This window comes from Acomys minous, assembly GCF_964271855.1.
Source record: "Acomys minous genome assembly, chromosome: 17".
Classification (NCBI taxonomy): Eukaryota; Metazoa; Chordata; class Mammalia; order Rodentia; family Muridae; genus Acomys; species Acomys minous.
In genome coordinates, this window is record NC_140500.1 from 30,351,667 (window position 1) to 30,373,146 (window position 21,480).

The 21,480-nt window shown below is 49.2% G+C and overlaps 1 protein-coding gene across 6 annotated transcripts in view; it reads left to right on the forward strand.

The window, feature by feature from the left end:
- VGLL4 (vestigial like family member 4) overlaps nt 1–21,480 on the forward strand; it is a 122,137-nt gene that overhangs the window by 71,040 nt on the left and 29,617 nt on the right. For 5 of the 6 annotated variants that reach the window (XM_084765235.1, XM_084765237.1, XM_084765232.1 and 2 more), the window contains one exon: nt 18,722–18,911. In XM_084765235.1, the coding sequence (XP_084621361.1) occupies nt 18,722–18,911 (190 nt within the window). Of the gene's footprint in view, nt 1–1,298; nt 1,452–18,721; nt 18,912–21,480 lie in introns of those variants that run through there. The other variant, XM_084765233.1, reaches the window with a different exon arrangement.

The window sequence follows — 21,480 nt, forward strand, 5'->3', positions numbered from 1 at the left end:
TTTATAGATGTTTATCTTGGTCGAGTATCAGACAAAGATAAAGGGTTCTTTAGGCTTGGTGTGGTGCCTTACACTGTCATCAGAGGCTGAGGCTGAGGCAGGAGGATGAGAATTCTAGGCCAGCCCGGGCTACATAGTAAAAATCTGTCTCATCCAGTACCTTGTGAGCAAGAGCTGCGTGGCACCTCTTTGTGGCTTCGCGCCCTTGCCGCAGGACGCCGTGAAGTCGGTTCCACCTGTCTTTGATCTTCTCTCAACACATTCGGGTCCATCTTCTCCTCTCACAGAACGCTTTCTTCTGCTCTCCAGGAGCAGCACTGTAGAAACATTTCTGCAGCATCGAACGGCCTTTTCTAGATTGCTCTGAAGCCAGTCCCGGGAGTGGAGTCTAAAAAATATCTTGCAGCTGGTGACAGTTTTCTTTGGCCCAAGAATGAATTCAAGTCACACTAAAGTTGACTGTTGAAACTATGGCAACCGTCATTTTATTAAATCCACTTTCAGAGTCAAACCTGCTTCCTCCCTGCCACAGCATCGTAAAGTTTAAGTTTCTCAAGGGCAAGTCAATGAGAATATTTGGTTTCCTGCCAGGAGTGGTCCCTTCCTGTAATGCCAACATGCCACAGACGGAAGCAGGAGGATCAGGAGTTCAAGGCCAGCCTGGGCAGAGGGCAGGGTGATGGTGGTACAGGAGATGAATCTATCCCTTTGTGTGATCTCTCTGCTAGCAGCTCTATGTGCAAGGCGGGCCCTAAGCAAACATGAAGAAGACTGAGGTCAGAGAGCCCTTCAGCTAGAGGGTAGACAGGCTTACCCGGGGACCACTGATGTCTTTGGCTTTGTCTTCATTCTGTTTGGCTTTGCTCATTCATTTACTTTGTCATGCAGAACAGTTGGCTGCTTGCAGCACCAGCAACCAGTTCTTCACCTCTCCTCATGGGAGTTGACAATTCCCCTTGCATATAGGTCTGTAAGCGATTTTCCGCAGGATGAGGGCTCCCTCCGACCCTGGTTGAAGAGGTAGGGCGATTGTAGCTCAGATCCCACGGTGATGCTTAGAGCACAGAGTGAAAGGCATCTTAAAATGCCCAGTAGTGCTTTAAAGGCTCTGAAAACCCCCTCTGTGCTAGATCTCTGTGATGGTTTGAATAACAGTGGCCCCCATTTGAACACTTGGGACCCAGTTGGTGGTGCTATTTAGGGGAGAGGTTTAGGTAGCGCAGCCTTGCTGGAGGGAGAATGTCACCAGGCATGGGCTCTGAGATTGACAGCCTCGTTCCACTTGCTGCTTTCCTTCTCTGCCTTTTGTCTGCCCAGTTCCCTGCTCCTCCCACCATGTTGCTCGCTGCCATGCCTCCCTGCCATGAGGTGGACCCTTCTGGAACCATTAGCCCAAATAAACTCTTTCTTCTGTGAGCTGCCTTGGCCAACATGTGTTTTCACAGCAGCAGGCGAGGACCAAAACGCAGGAACCTTTGGGGAAATGAGGAGGGGTAGGATATGTGTCCACCCGTGTAGCTGGGTGTTTTGTTTTGACTGATGGTGGTTGTGGTGATGGTGTGTGTGTGTGTGTGTGTGTGTGTGTGTGTGCGCGCGCGCGCGCGTGCATGCGTGCGTGCATGCGTGCGTGCATGCATGTGTGCGCGTGTGCATGTGTGTTTTGTATGATTTATTTTCTTTCTTGGAGTTGAGAAGAATTTCAGTGCTTCTCTCATGCTCCGTGTGCAGTTGCCATTGCAGCCGTAACAATAGCTTACATAGGAAAGTGTCATGGTCCCAGAAGTAGTAACAGGGCGGTTTGTTACTGGCGTCTGAACAACATTTTTGTTCCATGATTTTTTTTTTTTTGTCGTCTAATTCAAGGTGGAGATAAAACACCATATGTGCGTTTCCAAAACCTTGGAAGCAGGTGTCAGCTGACCCAAAGCCGTGAAGGATGGCGCCAGGCACTTTATAGTTTTGTTTCAGTTGTCATGAAGCTAGGTTGTGGACCTCCAGATGTGAGATGCACTGCCATGGTGAATTTTCTAACACATGTGGTCATATGTGGCTATCACACATGACCCTTCTGTTACCCAGTAGCCTTTGAAAAATTTCTTGGGTCAGAAGCTAAAAACCCCAGCACTGTTGGGATTTCCGAAGGATGCACCATTCCAAACGTGTTAGCTTTCCAGCCATGATAAAACATCCGAGAGAACAAACTTACTAAGGAAAAGCTCTACTTTGGGTTTCGATCCTTGTCACTTGGTCCTGTTGCTTTCGGCCAATGGTGAGGCAGCATATTATGTTGGAAGCTCATGGTGGCCAAGACACCACAATCCCTTCAAGGCCACAACCTGACTTCCTTCCCACTCACAGACTAAGGACCCAGCCTTGGGCACATGGGCCTTTGGGAGACTCACCTGAACCATAGCATTTGCTGTTTTATTGCTGTCTGTTAGCATCCCGAGGTGGAACGAGGCGGAGTGCCAGGGGCACAGGAGGCTGGCAGTGTTTTGTGGCTAGAAGAATGCCCTGCTAACCTCTGAGCGTACCAAGGCTAGTGTCTACAGTTAACGCTTCCCTCTGCCCTGTGCCCATCCTGTTTTGTAGACTTCAAGACACTGACTGACTGGAAGTCACAGACCCCTAGGGGTTTGTTCAGAATTTGGCGAGGAATAAATTACAGAAATTATATGACAGGTTTTGTTTTTGTTTTTGCCTTATAGGAAGCAGCTAATGTCAAGAGTAGGTTCCAAATAGGGAAACTGAGGTATCAGCCAGGTAAAACGGGAGGCCACTAAACTAACTTTCTATTTAAAACACCAGTGAGGATAATGTCTGATGCAGAGGTGACTGTGGGATAAGCTCCACGGAGGGACACAGGGCTACAGATATTTCACGAGGTAGTGAGAGGCCTGAATTCCACACATTGAAGCATTGACGTTCACATCATCACTGCTGCCACACTGCTTCTGAGCTGTCTCCTCAGCGGTTTGAAAGGTTAGATATGGATCTAATTGACTCCAGTATTGATCAGTCTGAGAAGTGGCATGAAGGTCTTCCAGGCTCTCCTGAAAGTGCCATGGCTACAGAATTCTGACGTTCCTGTAATGTTTTTTAACTGGAACTGGGCGTAGGAATATGTATTTAGCTCCAGCCTGCAGGGTAATTCTGCTGTGAGTGGTCCTGAAAAAAAAAACATTGCACTAAGCAAGAAAGAGAAACCTTGCAAGAAAGAAGTCGGAGAGTGTCTGCGATTGGTTAGCGTTAACCAAGAACTATTTGGGCTTCACACGGGAGGTCACGGTATGACTTCGGTGGATCCCAGGTCTTTAGAAGCTCCCCTGTCGGACCCTTGCAGTTGGTCACACTGGGTGGTCATGGGCGTGTGTGTGTCAGCAATGTGCAGGAAATCTTAGATCAGAAAGCTCATTTCCTTCGAGTGTTCAGCACTCACGTTAGACTGCAGAGAGGCAGGTTCTTGACTGTCCATCTCACACACTCTCTGTGCCCCTGGCATGTTGACCGTGCTGTGACATGAGTCCAGGAGAGGATCAGGCGTCTTTGTAAGAGAGTACACTCATGTAAGGGTGTATGTGGCAGTGGGGTTGGATATGTGTGGGGTCACTCTCTTCCCTGTTTTTTAGCTACTATTGAAATCCGTAACAGTGGATCCGCAGTGATCGGAAAGGTTGATGTGTGGGCATCTGAGGTTAGCTGCTGGAATACATGTGTGTAAGTGCAGTGGATTGTCCAGCGAGAGTCCTCAGGTGCAGCCCACTACTGCATCTGTATGCAGCAGGGTGGGGCCTGTGCTGGAGGCTGCTGTGGGTTGCTGCCATTGTCCCTGAAGTGAGATGGACAAGCAGCTAGACTCCTGAGGCACACAGAGACTAGAGACCCAGAGAACTCATCGTGACGAAGCTGAGCCTGTGGCTGCAAACCGCTCATCCATTTAATTTGCCAGATGCTAATAGTCTCCCGAGCACCCCAAATCAAAACATTTCTCTTTTGCCTTATTTCTTCATTAGTCTAATTCCCATTGAGCTCACAGTCATGACTGCAACAATTTAGGGAGGTTGTAGCAGGGAGCAGTTTCGATAGGCGTTGTCAGTGAGGCTCTAAAGAAAAGCAGCCAGTGACGCTGGGGTATGTGGCACTGCCAGGAAGGAAGGCTTTGGGAAGGTGGCTGAGATGTGGGAACGTCTCTATCGCTTACTACCCAGAGGTTTACCACTTACTTACCAGGTGGTGGGACTTTAGCAATGGACCATGTGGGGCAGCCTCTCAAGAAATGGGTCAGGAAGATAATGGCTTGAGGCAGACCTTCATCTCAGATTCATATGCCTTGTAAAGAGGAAAAGGGGTTCCATCCCTTGGAGATTGTGCGGAACTGTAGTAATGAAGAAGATGGGAAGGTGTTTTCACAAGTGATGTCTAAAAAGGATTATTCAGAATATATGGAGAGCTCAGAGCACTGAAGGACACAGCCAGAGATGGCCCAGGCAGTGGTTAAGAGCACTGGCTGCTCTTGCCGAGGGACCTGGTTTTAGTTCCCAGCACCCATATGGTGAGGCACAAGCATCTTAACTACAGTCCCAGTGGATCCAATGCTCTCTTCTGTCCTCTGTGGTCACTGCATGTGTGTGATATTCTCTCTGTTTCTCTCTCTCCTCCTCCTCCTCCTTCTCTCTCTCTCTCTCTCTCTCTCTCTCTCTCTCTCTCTCTCTCTCTCGCTCTCGCTCTCTCGCTCTCTCGCTCTCTCGCTCTCTCGCTCTCTCGCTCTCTCCCTCTCCCTCTCCCTCTCCCTCTCCCTCTCATAAACCAGATGCTGTTGGTTATTGCACAACTCTGAGGATGCGTAAGACATAGTGCATCAAATGCTTTAAAGGATATGTGATTCTCAATAAAACTACTATAAAATTTAAATATTTTGAATAGAACACATTCAGTTATTATGGATATATTGGAATGTTCTTTGTATATGCATCTGTTTACATTTCAATGTTTGGCTAAGTAATGGCATCTCAATTAGCAATCTTATCAGTGGTGTCAATAGGTCATTCCCAGCTCAAGGCATTCTTGGCTGAGCTCTGTGCTGTAACCCTGTTCTCAAGAAGTGTATGGTCTGGCATTGTTGATTATTTCACCACCAGTATCAGCTGTCTTAATGAGAGAGTGTCATCATACATGTTGAACATTGAGATCTCTATAGAGCATGCATGGTGTGTGTGTATGTGTGTTCGCGTGTGCATGTGCGCACCTACATACATATGGGGCCAGTTGTAGGCTGGGGATGAGGAGAGAGGAGAAAGGTCACAGGCTGCCACAGAATCATGAGTTTTGCTTACAGCTCAGACATCGGGCATTGGCTCCCTGGGGCTCAGCATATAAGGCACCTTTTGGAGGTATGTGTGTGTTGAGATAGAGTGTCACTGTGTGTCCCCGGCTGTCCTAGAACTCACTATGAACTGTCTTTGAACTTTCAGAGATCCACTTGCCTCTGCCTCCTGAGTGCTGGCATTGAAGGTGAACACCACCTTGGCCAGCCAAATGGCAGCTCTTGAGTGGGTGCATGAGAGGGTTTTCATGGTGGCAGGTTTGATTGGAAGTGGGAGGAGGGAGGGCAAGCAAAGGTTTTCCAGGTGTGCTTGTCACTGCAGGATCTGTTTGCTGGCAAACTTCTGCTCACCTGCCAAAGACCTGCTCTGTCACACCCCACTGAGGGGCACAGATATTGCAGATGTGGTCTTTTGAGCCAGGCCTGGGTGACATTCCAGGTTTCCCTTTCTCCAGAGTGTGTGCCCATCGGTACGTTGTTGAGCCACTTTGGCCTCCATTTCCCCCCAAATGAAACTAGCAATAGAGTCTGCCTCGGCACAAGTGGGTGGATGGGCAGTGCTCGCCTGACAGGACTCACGGAATCAGTATGCATGTATCCAGCCTCTGTGGACTTCCCAGTTCCTAGGAGGCACTCCTGGACGCATCCTGTGGTCGAGTCTTCATTCCAGGCACAGTGGGCTGCTCTTGTCTCTGCATCTCAGCATGGGCCTTGTCTTCCCTCAGCCCCAGTCTATCTGCTGTAAAGCCGTCAGCATGGCCAGGACAGCAGTTAAGATAGCCTGAGTATTAAAGTCAATCCAAGAAGTCTGGTTTAGGGAAGAAAGTGTGTATGATGATTTAAGGCCCAATCACACTTCTGCTTCTGCAGCTGGCGGGTGCTGAGATGCTGAGGGTGGGTGGGGTTGGTGGGGGTTGGGGGTGGATTAAAGATGTCCTGCAGTCCTCAGCCAGCCTAGTTTTCTCACACAGTGGCTCTGTGCCAGCTCTAGTACAAAAGCTGAGGGCCAGTCCCAGGCCAGGGCAGCACGCCCACCAGCTCCCCTATCAGATGGCTGGGAACGGAGACTTAGGACCACATCCACCCACTCCCAGAGTTGACATCGCTTGAGCTGCACACCGTGAGGCCTGCAGAAAACTGCTGGGGTTGAGTCGTGCACTCCTTCTGAGACGTCAACTTCTTCTAACTGTCCTTGAAGCTCATTCTTTTTAAAGAAAAAAAAAAAGCCAGCACGGAAGCAACGCTTCTTTCTCCTTCTCCCCTTCAGGCAAGAGCGCAGGAATCTAGGCTTGTGTTGCACTTTTGTTTCGCTTAGTCGGTGTGCAGATGTGTGGCTGCAGGAATGTCACCTAGCCCATTACACTGCAGCCGCTGCTTGGGCCCCCTCTCTCTGCTGTGCACTCGGGGCTCATTTCTGGACCTTTGAAGTGGCCGCCAGCCTTTCATCTTCCCTCATTTTCACTTAATGACAGCCCAGCCTTTGATCAACCCGGTTCTTGTCTGTCTTTGGCTTCAGGGTTAGTCACTTGGAGGTAAGCAGAGAACCTTAAATAGGCCTGCGAGTGCGCGGCCTTTATGAACACAATGACTGCTTAACCTCCATATCTTAAGCAAATACACGGAAGGGGAGCCGGCCCTTCCTGGCCCCTCAGTGATAACGTTTGCTTGCTCGCCCGGTAGTGTAAACTGAAAAAGAGGCCTGAGTGTGCCGCCCCCTCCCCCCATCCCCCCATCCCCCAGTTTTAAGTGGCAGCAGCCGCCCCCACCCTTCACAGAAAGCTTGTGTGCACGCTGCGGACGCACACGCTGCGCTCAGTGTTTCGTTTCCGACAGTAGACTTGTTTGTAGATTCTCTTCCGTGAGACATATCTTTTCCATAATGATTATAAACTTTGAGTTAATATTAAAATCTTGGGAATAATCTATATCCCACCAAAAAATAGCTCACAGATGGATTTCTGTGGTGGAGCTGGTCCAGCACGTGTGAAGCCTACACTTATTCCCAGACGTGAGTCACCAAATCACAGATTCATGTGATTTTTGATTGTGCTCTGCACCATTATATTTTAATTGTGTATGATATGTGTGCATATGCGTGCACATGCTCGCGCGCGCGCGCGTGCGTGCGTGCGTGCGTGTGTGTGTGTGTGTGCGCGCGCGTGTGCGCGGAGTCTTTTCTCTCCCTCAATTTTCACATTCTTTCTAGGGATTGAACTTGGACGGTCAGGCAACTTTACCCACTGAGCCAGCTCACTGTTGTGCAATTATTTTATTTTAAATTTTATTTATTATTGTGTGCGTGTGTATATAAGATATGGGGGATAGGTACATACCATGGCATGTATGTGAAAACCAGAGGACATCTCTGTGGAGGCAGTCCTCTCCTTCCGCCTTTCTGTGGGATCTGAGGATCAAACTTAGTTGGGTTTTCCTGGCAACTGTTTTTGCACACTGAGCCACTACCAGCCCCCTAATTCTTAGTCAGAAATAAATATTTATTCTTATTTGTATATAGAATTAGCTGTCTGCCCCTCACATGTATCTTCATTAACATTTAAATACTTTATCCAGCAAGCAAGCATACTCTTATTTTTCTTCCTTTCTTTCTTCCTTCCTTTCTTTCTTTCTTTCTTTCTTTCTTTCTTTCTTTTGAAACAGGGTTTCTCTGTGTAGCCTTGGCTGTCCTGGACTTGCTTTGTAGACCACGCTGGCCTTGAACTCACAGAGATTCACCTGCCTCTGCCTCCTGAGTGCTGGGATTAAAGGTGTACACCACCACTGCCCAGCTCATACTCTTATTTCTTTATTATTTTTTAAAATTTCATTAAAAACACAGGGCCTTGCTCTGTAGCCCAGGCTGGCACTGCCCTTACTCTGGTCCAGGCTGCCTGTGAACTGTGGCAATCCTTTTGCCTCAACTCCCAAGTGCTAAAAATCCAAGCAAGAGCCGTTACGGGTCTCAGGGAAACTTTAACGCAGGCCCAAACACAGGGCTGTTCAGTTTGCAGACAGAGAATGAGGGGTTGGGGCGGGGCCCAGGGGTGGGGCATTTGCCTTCCATGCGTGGTGCTGGCTTCCGTCCCCAACACCACAGTTAATGAAAAATAAGACAAAATGAGGTTTGGGATATCTGTGTGGATCCCGTAGTTATTGCTACCCCCCACGCCTTGTGTTAGGCCTCACCATGCTAAGCCAGTGTGCTGCCACCAGCTCCACCCCAGCCCTCTGTCTTTAGCTCTGGCCATCAAGAAGAAGTGAGTCCTCTGTTGCAGCCACCCTGGTCTTGGGTACATGTCATTGTTGCCTCCTGCCTTTATGCATACAGTTGCCGTTGCCTGGGATACCTGAATCTACCCCGCCCCCCACACTCCCACACCCCCCTATCTCCAATGATATGGGGTGTGCTGTTATTTCTCAGAGCTAGAGTTGCTGCCTCCTATCTGATGTCCACAGCCCCGTCTCCCTTCCTCTCCAGAGTCCTTTCCTTCATGTTAATGTTTCAGAGCCGTCCTCCCTGCAGTTCTTAAATGGGATATCCGTTCTCAGTGTTTCCCTGACGGAATACCCTGATAAAAAGCAAGTTATGGAAGAACTTGTTATTTGTATTGTGGCTTACAGTTCCAGAGGGGACACTGTCAGTTGTGGTGAGGAGGGCAGAGCAGGGCAGGGCAGCCGGCTGGCCTGGCAGTCAGAAAACAGAGATCCAGTTTCACTCACACACAGGAAGTAAGGTCAGGCTATAAAAACTTCAGAGCCCATCGTTGATGGCGTACTTCCTCCAATGAGGCTCCACCTCAAAACAGCGCCACCAGCTGGGGATCAAGTGTCCAAACACACGAGCCCATGGGGGACATCTCACACGCAAACCACAACATATGGTAACCCTTAAAATGCTTGTGGAAAGGAGAGCTCTTGGGTTCCCAGTAATTTTCGCCCCCTGGGGTAGTGTTAATACTATCCTTGGGGTATAATGTGTATGCTTTGAATTTCCTCCATTTCAGGAGGTGACACTGTTGGAACTTCCTGCCCGTGGTGAAGGGCAAGGATGGGGAGGCTGAGATCAGTACCCACCACTCATTTGCCTCAGCTCTACAGACCACTTATTCAGCAGACAGTCAGGACCACTGATGTATTCCAGATGGTGTATAAGCCAGCCTCAGCTTATGTTGGGCCATCGTCTGTCCATATGCACGGGACTCCCTGGATGGAGTCAGTTCCGGGTGGCAGTACCAGCACCGTGCTAAGAGAATGCCTGGGCTGGTGTTTTGTTTAATGGAGCCCTGACGTGAATGATCCCTGTACATATTCAGGATCCACAGCCTCTAAAAAATATTCTAGATCCACGCATGGTTGAAAGTGGGAGGGTTGAGGGCCTACTGTGTGTTCTTTTGTTGTCTTTTGATGTCACATCCTGGTCGGATTTGCGCTGGGTAGCATCCAGGGCTGCTGTTTCGTGCAGTGTAGCTACAACCTCTTGCATTGCCACAGAAGGGAAGTATCGTGTCGGTGGATCAATCAACACAAGGGCATAACCCCATGCTCTTAGCATGAAGAGGAAGATGTTGGCTTATTTAATGTTGCTCTCTCTGTTTGTTTTGGGTAATAGAAAAGTCTGTGGGTAGCACCCTCACCACACGGTCAGCTCTGAGCCCTGGCGTGGGATGAGCTTGTGGCAGGTGACGCCGATGCAGCACAGTTGAGAGGGCTCGGTGTCACCTCTGTGGAGCTCTGGTCAGAGTTGTGTAACTGGGACCTACGATAATCATGAAGAGGTGACCAGACCAGCAAAACATAGCATGTCACAAAAGAAGAAGAAGAAAAAAGTATATTCTTGCATGAGATGAGATTTAAAAAGGCACGACAGGTGTATTGGGCAGTGTTTGGCTGTGCTGCCCTGAAGGACCAGCTCGCTTGGGGACCTTTGCCTGTGCACTAATGCTTGGTGGTGGCAGTCAGCGGGCTCTGCTCGATTCTAATGGCACCATGGCTTTGCAAGAGAGTGTCCCTGATGTTCTTAGACTGGTTTTGATGATGTATTTAGTGATGTCAGACTAAGTACTTCCAAGCTACTTTCAGAAAGAATAGCAGCTATTTCTAGGGAGAAACATTTTAAAATCTAGGCAAGGTCGGCCGCAGCTCGGGAAATAGCCTTGAGGACTGACAAGTAGGGTTTTGTATAATTGGCTTCCGCACAGCAAAAGAAACCATTAGCAGAGTGAAGGGGCAGCTGACAGAACGGGGGAGGGGTCAGGGGATTAGCATCTAGAATATATAAAGAATTGCCACCAAACCTCCCAAACTTCAGTCAATAAATGGGTCGGTCAGTGAACTGAGCTGATAGAAAGTTCTTATAAGGAGAAACACATATGGCCAATAATTACATTTAAACGTCTTCAACTCTGTTAAAGAAATGTGAATTAGAACTACTCTGAGATTCCATCTCATCCTAGTCAGAATGGCTAAAACCAAGAAAACAAGTGACAACAAATGCTGGAGATGATATAGGGAAAAAGGAACTATATTCAGCGCTGGTGGGCAAATAAACCTCTGCAACTACTACAGCAATCATGGAGTTTTCCCAAAATATAGAACTGTATATGACTTAGCTATATTTCCCCCTGAGCACATACCCAAAGAACTTTAAGTCCTGTTACAGAGACACTTACGTAATTCATGTTTATTGCTGCTCTATTCACAGTGGCCAGGAAATGGAGTCAGCCCGGAGTCTATCAATAGATGAATAGATGGATGTCACGTGGAGTGTACGTGTGGTAGAATTTTATTCAGCAGTAGGAATAAATGAAATTGGCAGACTTGGGTAGATCTTGAAATGACAGTTTAAGCAGTACTCCATGTTTTCTCCCATGTGGATGCTAGGTGTGTGTGTGTGTGTGTGTGTGTGTGTGTGTGTGTGTTGGTGAGTAGTCATGACACTATAAAGGAGACTACTGGGGGTGTTGGAGAGGGAAAGAGATTGGCATTGTGGGATTGGATACATGAGGGGAGATGACATCACAGAATAGGGTTTCAGAGAGATTCTGGGATCCCGAAGTCCCTTCTGAAGGCATGCTCTCCACTGATCTGCAGAGTCCCTCTAGGCTTTGCTTGCCAAAGGCCCCACCTTTCAACGTTGTACTCCGGGCCGACCTTTCAACCAACCCAGAAACCTTTGGAGGCAAACTCCTCTTGGTTGGATGGACTGTGCGTTTCTGGGTCTGGTTTTACATTGCCCTTGTCTCAGGTGTAGAGAAGTCCCTAGAAAGTCAGGTCACTGTCCCCAGGTCATGCCACTGGCTCTGGGGATCGCTTAGAGTACTCATTGTCCCCTGCTTCTGCTCAGTGTGTCTGGCCTTTTCTGTTAGTTGGAAGAGGCCGCCAATAGATCAGGAAGTGAGTGTTGTCAGCAGGCCCTTTGGTGCCATGCTCCTGACCTCACAGTGGAGCTGTGTCAACTGACAACACCGTAGAGTCCCTGATCCAGGCAGGGAAGCCTTCTTCATGTCCCTGTCCATGGGCCGGGGATGAATGAGAAGCTCGGTGTCTCCCAGAGGCAACCTGTCCACCTGTGCAGTGACACTCAGGTTAGGCACTATGTGGAGGGTCAGTGTCCCATCCCAGGACATTGGCGGAAGGGAAGTGTGGGTACCCATTGTCTCCCCTCCCATGATTCTGTTTTACCCCAGTGGTCAGTGATGGACTTCAAGTTGCCACCCTCCCAGGACCTGTTACGCCACCTCAGATGCTAAGCCTTCACCAAAACAATTAGAGAAGGAGAGAAGGGCAGAACATTTTCTCTCTGCCTGACGTGGTTCATCCTGACCCTCAGAAGCTTACTCTGGTGGGGAAGAGGTCTGAGCGAGGCCTTTGCAGTTTACGCCTGTTCATCAGCCCTTTCTAAACACTGGGAAGTGGAATGATTCCAGAATCTTCTGCAGATAGTCGTCTGTCCCCACCCCCACCCTCATAGTGCCCCCTCCTTTCTCCTCCTGTCCTCAGCAGTGTGTTACCAGTGTAGATGTCCGAGCCAGTCTAGATAGAAAAGTCCCTGATGGACACGGAGCCTCCTCCATTGAGGAGCGTCAGTGTACTGATATTGAAGAGGCCCGAGCCACCTTTGTCTTGTTGGCACTTGTGGCCATGGCAGGACATGTGACACATTGGGCCACTGCCAAATGTTCTTGGGTTCAAGTGGGTTCAAAGGAGCCTTTGTCAACACAGAACAGGGCTTGTCCCCCGGGGACACTCCATGCCTCACTCCCCTGAGGATGTCTGAGCAGGGAGGGGAGGACCCAGACAGAAGATGCCGGCTAAGTGAGGACCACAAAACAAGAATGCCAACAGGTGTTGGGTTATTCTGAATCCCAGGTAAGATGTATGAATCCCAAACTCAGCTTCAGGGGTAGACTCCAGCTTTGTAAACTGTGGGTTGTGAAGCCCCGCCCCCCACCATATAGGGCTGACCCCATGAGTGTGGAACTCAGGATGGGGGTGGGAAAGTCTAGCAGCCAATAAAGGTTTCTGCATTCATGGTGACCCAAAGCAAACAAAACGCATAGCCTGGTGAATCTGAAGTGTCTCTGGCCTTGCTTGTCCATGCCGTGTCATGTGAGTTCATCTGGCCTTGGGTCTGATGAGCATACACGGCATGTGGACCCCATCACACCATGCACAATGCCAGCGACCCCTGGGAAGCACCTTGGCTCAGGCTGCAGATGCCTCTTCAGGCTTCTCACTGCACACATCAAGGTGTCTGCCCTTACGGAAACTAATTATGGAAAACAAGGGTATTTACTATTTTCCCCCCATCATTCCTCAGCTTGTTAGTAAGTATGTCCGCTAGAGAGATGGCTTGTGGTTAGGAGTGTGTACTGCTCTTTCTCTAGAGGACCAGAGTTCGAGTCCTACTCACACATATCAAGGGGCTTGCAACCATCTCTCAGTCCAGTCGCAAGGGATCCAGTGCCCTTTCTGGCCTCCCTGGGCACTGCATGCACATGGTGCATAGATGAACATGCCAGCAAAACACCCATTCACACAAGTAAAAAATTAATCTTAAAAAAAAAAATCACTGCCTCTTTGTTTTGTGTTGTATATGATTCTAAAACTCCGGCTTGAGTCACTGACTTGAGTTTCTTATAAAATAGTTCCATAAAGTTTGCTTGGGGCCAGGTGGTGGTGGTGGCACACGCCTTTAATCCCAGCACTTGGGGGGCAGAGGCAGGCGGATCTCTGAGTTCAAGCCCAGCCTGGCCTACACCAGTTGTATGACAAGAAACCCTGTCTCAAAAAACCAAAACAAACAAATTGGCTTGAGATTAGGACAGGATTTCCAGCACTTTGTAAAATAGCCCCAAACAAATGTACCCTTTTTCATCTTGTACTATCTATTTATGTGAAGCACTGACAGATTATAGAATGAAAATACTGGTTAATTCTGAAAGATGTTGAAGAATATTCAGTCAAGATTTGTTTATTAAATTTAAGTGAAATATACATCCATCTCATTATTATGTAATTTACTTTCATCTTTAATGAATGATAGAATTATATTTATACCAAAGAATTGTCCTGAAATATATTTCTTTCTTTTTTATTTTTCCCTTTTGGTTTTTCAAGACAGTTTCTCTATGTAATAGAGCCCTTGTTGGCTTTTCTGGACTTGCTTTGTAGGCCAGACTGGCCTCAGATTCACAGAGATCCACTTGCCTCTGCCTCTAGAGTGCTGGGATTAAGGGTGTGCACCACCATGCCTGGCCCTTGAAATACATTTCTTAAAGATTATTATCCATAAATATTTGATTTTTGTACTTAATTTATATATGTATATTCTTGGGTCATGTAAAAATTTCTTAGGCCAAAAGGGTTTGTGAGTGAAAAGTTTTTGTTTGGCTTTTTGTTTGTTTTGTTTTTGTTTTTTCAAGACAGGGTTTCTCTGTGTAGCCTTGGCTGTCCTGGACTCGCTTTGTAGACCAGGCTGGCCTTGAACTCACAGTGATCCGCCTGCCTCTGCCTCCTGAGTGCTGGGTTTAAAGGCGTGCACCACCACCGCCCGGCAAGTAAAAAGTTTTTAAAAGCCCAAAGGCTGCAGAAATGGGCAAGTGGTTACAGCACTAACTGCCCTTGCAGAGAACCAGAGTTCTGTTCTTAGCACAGGTATGATGGTGAGAGCCTCTTGGTGTCAGCCCCGCCCAAGTTGCAGCTCTATGCATTTCTGGAGTCACTGGTGCAAGCAGAGGTCTGAAAGAGAAGGCAGGAGATGGTTTTACACAGTAGGACTTGTTGCCTCTACTCTCGAAGTCTGGGTGTGATTGTAGTGGTTTGTAGTCAACATATTTTAGTACCTTTTGATTCTCAAATTAACCTTTCTCCTCAGTGTTTAAAAATGACCTTAGTGCAGTGGATGTTGAAGATGATAGGTGTCATTTTTTTTTTTAAGATTTTTGATGCCCTCTGGATGTGTGTGTGTGTGTGTGTGTGTGTGTGTGTGTGTGTGTGTGTGTGTGTGTTACCATGTACATGCAGTGCCTGTAGAGGCCAGAAGAGGGCATCCTATCTTGGAGTTGGAGTTACAGGTGGTTGTGAGCCACCTAGCCATGGGTGTTGGGAACTGAACTCTGGCAGAGTTGGAAGTGCGCTTAACTTCAATGCTGTCTCTCCTTCCCCTTGTTGTCTTTTATCTTTTGTCCTCCGTGGAATTATAGATGTTTAAAACCGGGTAAGATTGTGGACATTGTCTGGTCCTCATGTACCAGTGGTACTCCGTGAGACCAGGCCACACTCAGAGCTCCTCTATCTCTATTTTCTGAATGGAGTCTGAGCGCATCCCCTACCCACGCCATCTGCAGACAGCCAGAGTCCCAGGCTCAGCCACTCGCGCCTCCATGCTTCTTGGGCTTGGTGCATCTGGGTTGAGGTACAGTGGGCACCCCCGTGCTTTTCCTGATGCCTCTAGGGGGTCTGCCCATTTTGCTCCTCCTGGTCTGCGTGGTCCTTTTCTGGAAGTGGCCTCGGTGCCTTAGGCTGCCTCCTCAGCTCAGCTAGGCCACCAGGCTCTCTATAGAGATCTGCTTGAAGCTGTGTTGAAATGCTGTCTGTGTCAGTCTGTCAGTTAGTTCCTCTGTGGCCCTGCTAATGACCTTCTTCTGTTGTTAGCTGAAGCCTATACAGGTGGCGGTTTTCCTCGGCTCTGCAACCAAGGCTTGCCCAGGGCTCGGCCCTGCGCAGCCACATTGGCCTGGGTGGCTGGGTAGGCTCTGCTTGCCTGAGCTCAGTCTCCTGGTTCTAAGTTCTGCCTCTGAACACTGGGGCCGTGGATCTGAGGAGCAGTGTGAAGGGTGCTTTCTGTTAGAACCACAGGCCTGGAGGGCATGGGCTTAGTCACTGAGAAGTAGAAATGTGAGCCAGACTTGTGCTGTGGCAGACACCATATGTCACATCTTTTATTTCTGCTGGTTTGGGCCTGCTCACCCAGCTGCCCAAGAGCCCTTCTTTGAAAAACAAAAAAAAGTGAACCAGAACGGGACAGTCACAGCCGAACTGTTTAAAAGAGGCTGATTTCACTGCACCTTCTCCCCAGCAGTTCATCCCTGTAATGGGGGCTCATTATTTAAAAGAAAACAAATGTTCCTCAGCTGCCTGGGCCCCTGCCCCACATGCCAGCCCTGGACCTATGAGAGGGTTGTGCAATGTCAAAGGGCAGATCTTGTACTGGGGTGCCTTCCCTCCCGCCGAGACAGTGACGTCAGCCCGGTCACCATGGCTGTGGTCAGACAGGAGACACGCCAGTGCAGGCAAGTGGCTGGTGGTGTGGGGAGCTGTGGTTTGATGTTTTGACGTTAGGTTCAAACATGGCGAAGGGCGAGTGGGGGAAGGGCAGGAGAACAGTAAGCTGGGACAGAAGAGTTGAAGGTTTGTTGTTGAAAGCTAGCCCGGCTGGCCGTGGTGGCACGCTCCTGCAGTCCCAGCATGCTGAGACTATGGCGAGAAGGAGATGAGTTTGAGGCAAGACTGGGCCACACGGTGAGGCCCCCACCTCAACCAGCCAGCCAGCCAGCCAGCAAGCAAGTGAATACACACTGCTGTTTTGAAAGTTAAGTTCTGTTTTGTTGACTGTAAAAGGCGAGAAAGCAGCAGCTGGCTGGTAGTGTGTCTGGCTATTGTCACTGTGTTGAAGTCTTAGAGTCCTTCACGGGCAGGATTTCAGATGTGCCGGTCTCCTCCTGTCCTCACGTTCCAGTGTAACTTTGGTGTGACTGCTTATGTGTGACACTGTGGTTGTAGCTTTTTCCTTTTCCTCCCCACCCCTGCGCATGTGTGCATGTGGCTGGGGATGGTGCCCAAGGCCCTGTGTGCCCTAGGGCAATGCTTGGCTTCTCCATTCCCGAATAATCTCCTGTGGACTTTTCTCCCTCTACGCTGGCCTCACTGAAGTTCAGCCACTCTTTCCTGTGTGAACCCCAAACAGAGCAAACACCTGTCGCATTCTGCCATGGCCTGGGCATGTGGAGTGGAATGCTTTCCCTACCCAGCATGTGCCTGTAGCCGCTGAGTGACTGGCCTCTCTAAGGGTGCCTTCTCAAGCGATGGGGCCTCCCGGTGGTTTCTGTCCTGAGGCTGGGCCGCCCCATAGCTGCTGTCCTGAATGACTGCTCCTATTTTGGACCCCTTGGAACTTGCTGCTGTGGCAATTGTTTCCATAGCAATGTCTGTTGCCCCAGCAGGCAGCTGATGAAATGGCTCCTGAAACTCTGGGGTCCATGCTGAGCCTGTGTCCTCCCCACTCCTTGGCCCCTGCCAGGAGTGTTGGGAAACACTGGGCACAGAGTGTGTATAGTGTAGGCTGTTTAGCATGGGTCGGTCTGCAGGGGTGGTGGCTTCCTGGGGTCTCATGGGGTTCTTCGTCCACTCACCAATCTTAAAGAGTCATCTCTGCTTTATAGAGGAAGAAGCCCCAGAAACAGGGCTGAGGAAGGAAGAAAGCTTGCACCTTCTCAAGGTCTGAGGGTGAACACTGCTTAGCCCAGGGTTAGCAGAAAGGAGGCCGAGGCCCACCCCAGTCAGCCAGAGTCTGAGATTGGCAGGCTGGTATAGGATTCCGTGTTGAGCTACTCCGAGCAGTATGGAAAGTTCCAACGTGCCCTGCGGCCAGAAGCTGTACAAGAAGTCCTGCCGGGGGTGTATTACAGGTCACTGTATATTTGCAAGTTTATATTTTGCTGTCTAAACTGGCAGAGTTTTTATTTTTCCTGGTGGATACTCAAAAGGCCTTTTCCTCCTTCCTTCCCGCTAACAAAATCGCATTTGTCACCCGTATGCGAAGCAGATGCCTGTTTGATGGCTGCACATCAGTGATGATATAAAGGGAAGTGAGTGGTCATGAGGTGGCTTTATTTGGGTACCACAGAGCTTCAGATGAAGTTGACTTCACACAATATGACTCTTGATTAAGACAGTAGAAAAAAAGATTGGTCAGGCCTCTGAAGCCGATGTGTAGCAGCTCCACAGAAGGTTCTCTGTGTGTGAAAGAGCTAGCCCCTTAGGACTTAGAAAGTTGAGACTTTTCACTCAAAGTAATTATAATTCTCGTTACAAATTTTAGAAGCTACAAACCCTTTGTATTTGAAAGGCTATGCTTATCTTGGTTCACAACCAGGCCGAACTTTGTCTCTCGGCTCAAAGCTCCCTGAGCGATAGCCCAGGAAGCCAGACCAGTCAAAGCAGACCTATGCCACAGCCCTCGTGAGCACCTAACTGGGAAACACATTTTGAGAGTTGCAGCTTGGGCCCGGAGAGCTGGCTCTATGATCAAAAGAGCACTTGGTGCTCTTTCAGAGAGCCTGGCTTCTGTTCCCAGCACCCATCTTGGCCAGCTCACACCTGTGATTCCAGCTCTGGGGGATCCAGCAACCTATTCTGATCCCCATGGGCATCACACACACACACACACACACACACACACACACACACACACACACACACAGTAATAAAAACAGCAACGTCAGCTTGTCAACTCGGTTTTGTGTCCTCTCTCATAAAGGTGTGTGTGGGGTTGGCTCCCTGAGAGTCAAAGGGCCTACCCTCCCAGTTTTAAGTTCCCTTTGAGGATTGGCTGCGATCAGTTTATAGCTGTTTATAGCAACTTTTCGATTTAAACTCTACCCTAAAGAGCGAGTGCTGGCAAACCTTGTTGATGTCAAATGTCCCCTGCTTGGCAGTGGCTGCATGCCCAGACCATGTTCTGAGAATGGCAGGCTGCCTGCTGTATTGCCAAAACTTTCCACAGAGAGACGTTTTGCAAGGGGCCGGGCAGGGAGGCCAGGGAGCTAGGGGACCGTGGACACCACAATGGCGTGCTTCTCCCGCCTGCTGCTGACATCCTCGTTTCCTTCGCTTCTCTAGGTGAAGCTTCTCTCAGGGGAGAATCCAGAATGCAGACCCTCCCGGTGGCCTCTGCTCTCAGCAGTCACCGCACAGGTCCACCCCCCATCAGCCCTAGCAAGAGGAAATTCAGCATGGAGCCCGGGGACAAGGATCTGGACTGTGAAAACGATCACGTCTCCAAGATGAGCCGCATCTTCAGCCCCCATTTGTAAGTTCCGCCCCCTTTGGTCATGCTTGCTCTGAGCTGGGCTGGGCTTCCTTTCACCTTTCCACCCATCGCCTCATTATGACGGTGTGACTTATTGATAGAGGACATTGTTTATAAAAGATAGGCGATGTTCACATGCCAGGAAGATGTCAAGCTGACTTTAGCGACTGGTCCAGACATGAAATCTTATTTCCTTTCCACTCCTACAATCTCTTACTCTGTTTCCCTCTTGGAGGCCAGCAGCCCTTGAGACCTCCTGTGTGGGCACTGTCTGGAAAACCTGGCTTTTCTTGCCAGTGCAGTCTACTAGCCATTATGCAGATACTGGGTGTCTGTGAGTACCTGACTGAAGGCTGCTGCATCGTGGGGGGTGAGGGGGGCAGGAGTGATGGTCCAGTATTGTGTCCTGGGGAGCACTCCTGTTGTGAGGCTGGTCACAGCTGGAGGTAGCCTGGAGCCATGGTAAGGAAGCCTCTCTTGTATAAGGGGACAGGAACTCTGATCCTTCATTGATATTGCATGCCCTAGTGTCTTCTCTGGCCCTCAGATTCTTTCTTTCTTTCAACTTTCTTTTCTATCTTTCACACAAAAAAGATAATATTTTTATGTGCATTGGTGTTTTGCCTGCATGTGTGTTGGGTGAGGGTGCCATATTCATTGGAACTGGAGTTACAGACAGTTGTGAGCTGACCTGTGGGTGCTGGGAATTGAACCTGGGACCTCCAGAAGAGCAGCCAGTGCTCTTTCTTAACTGCTGAACCTTTTCTCCAGCCCATCTCTTAAGCTCATTTTCAGCATGAAGAGGCTTAAGCTGAGCTGGGCATGGTGGCTTACGTCTTTAATTCCAGCACTTGGGAGGCAGAGGCAGGCAAATTATTGTGAGTTCGAGTCCAGCCTGGTCTACAAAAGTGAGTCAAGGATAGCCAAGGCCACACAGAGAAACCCTGTCTCGAAAAACAAACTAACTAACAGGCTTAAACTGAAGTTGTCAGGTCTTGCTGGCTCCTGCTAAAGCAGTGCGTGTCACTTTGCATTTTCAGGACTTGGTGAGCCCCGAATGTCTGGGCTATGGCAGTTATGTAGCCAGCCCGTGTCCCCACGTGCAAATGAGTGGTTTGTAATCACTGGACTTGTTCCACAGGAGAGGAGTGCAGGCAGCAGGCGCAGTGCAGGGTCCTTCCTGCAGACAGCGCTCTGCAGCTGGAGGCGGCCCTGGCCTCTGCTGCCTCAACCCGCGTCCTCGCATTCCACGCATGCCAATCTGCCTGCTCTGTTGTGTTCAGTCATAAGACACTGACAGAGGTATTTATCCTCAAATAAATCACTGTAGTGTTAGTCAGAGGCTGAGCCTGCAGTCTGGAGCCTGGAATTTGCTACACTCAGGAATCCGGCGGCAGAGGCTGTGCAGAGCAGCGCCCTCTCTCACTCACTCGCTGAAGGGGAGGGGCTCCAAGGGCTGCTGAGGCTGGGATTTCTGGCACTGGTTCTCTGTTACTGGCCTCTCATTCTCTCCCGTCCAGCTTTCCCTAAACCCAAGTAAGAGGCCTTTGACTCTGTTTTCTTCTTTTCAAGGGAGGGGAGGGGGAGAGGAGGCAGCTGGTGGCAGCGTAGGTTGGGATTGTGCTCTACCTGAAGCCCTTGGGTTTACCTGAGGTGTGGACGCGCCTCTTCTGGGCCCAGTGTCCTTACTGCAAGATGACAGTGATCAGGCTTGCAGACTGAGACTCCCCCAGAGTTAAAACAGGTAAAGACTTAGGTGGCAGACGTTACGGCTTTGATTGTTAATAACCTCATTTTTTCAGATGTTGGCTGTGACGACAGCAGAGAACAAGAGCCTGTGGTACTGAGTGTTTGAGAATGTGTGCCTTAGGCTGGGCACCCCACCTCGGACGCCACCTTCTTTGGGTCCCTGGGGTGGTGAGCATGCCTTCTTATTAGACTCTTTATTGTAAAGTGCAGTTCCTGGTGCAGTACGAACTCGGCTTTATTTGTTTTTTTCCTTGAGGCTGGCTCTTATGTGGCCCACCCCAGTCTTGACCTCACTAGGTAGCCCTGGCTAGCCTTGAACTCCTGATCCTCCGGCCCCTTCCTCCCAAACATGGAGATTGTAGACATGCACCACTACACCTGGCTGGAGTGAACAATTTATTAGAGTTGGAAAAAAATAAATTTGAAACTTCTTGATTGCAAACAAGAGCTTGAAATACTGGTCTATTGTGGCACTCTAAAGAGCTTTAAGCCTACACAACAAACTAGGAGTGTGGCTCCGTGCCAGCGTCTGTTGGGTGCGCAAGGTTGTCATATAGCCCCAGCACTGCAGAAACAAGAAAAGAATTGTCAGCTTTGAGGTGCAGCTCCACATTAGCATCGTTATGCAAAGTTTGAGGAAAATGGAAACTGCACCCTCATCCTGCCAGACTCTCTGGGCTCCCAACAGCTAGGTGGCTTTTCCCCATTTGGTTTTTATTATAGAAAAATATACATATCATTAAATTCTGTGTGCATGTTCATGTGTGTGCATGCATGTGGGTGCAGGTGCACATATGTGTATGTATGTGTGGAGGCCAGA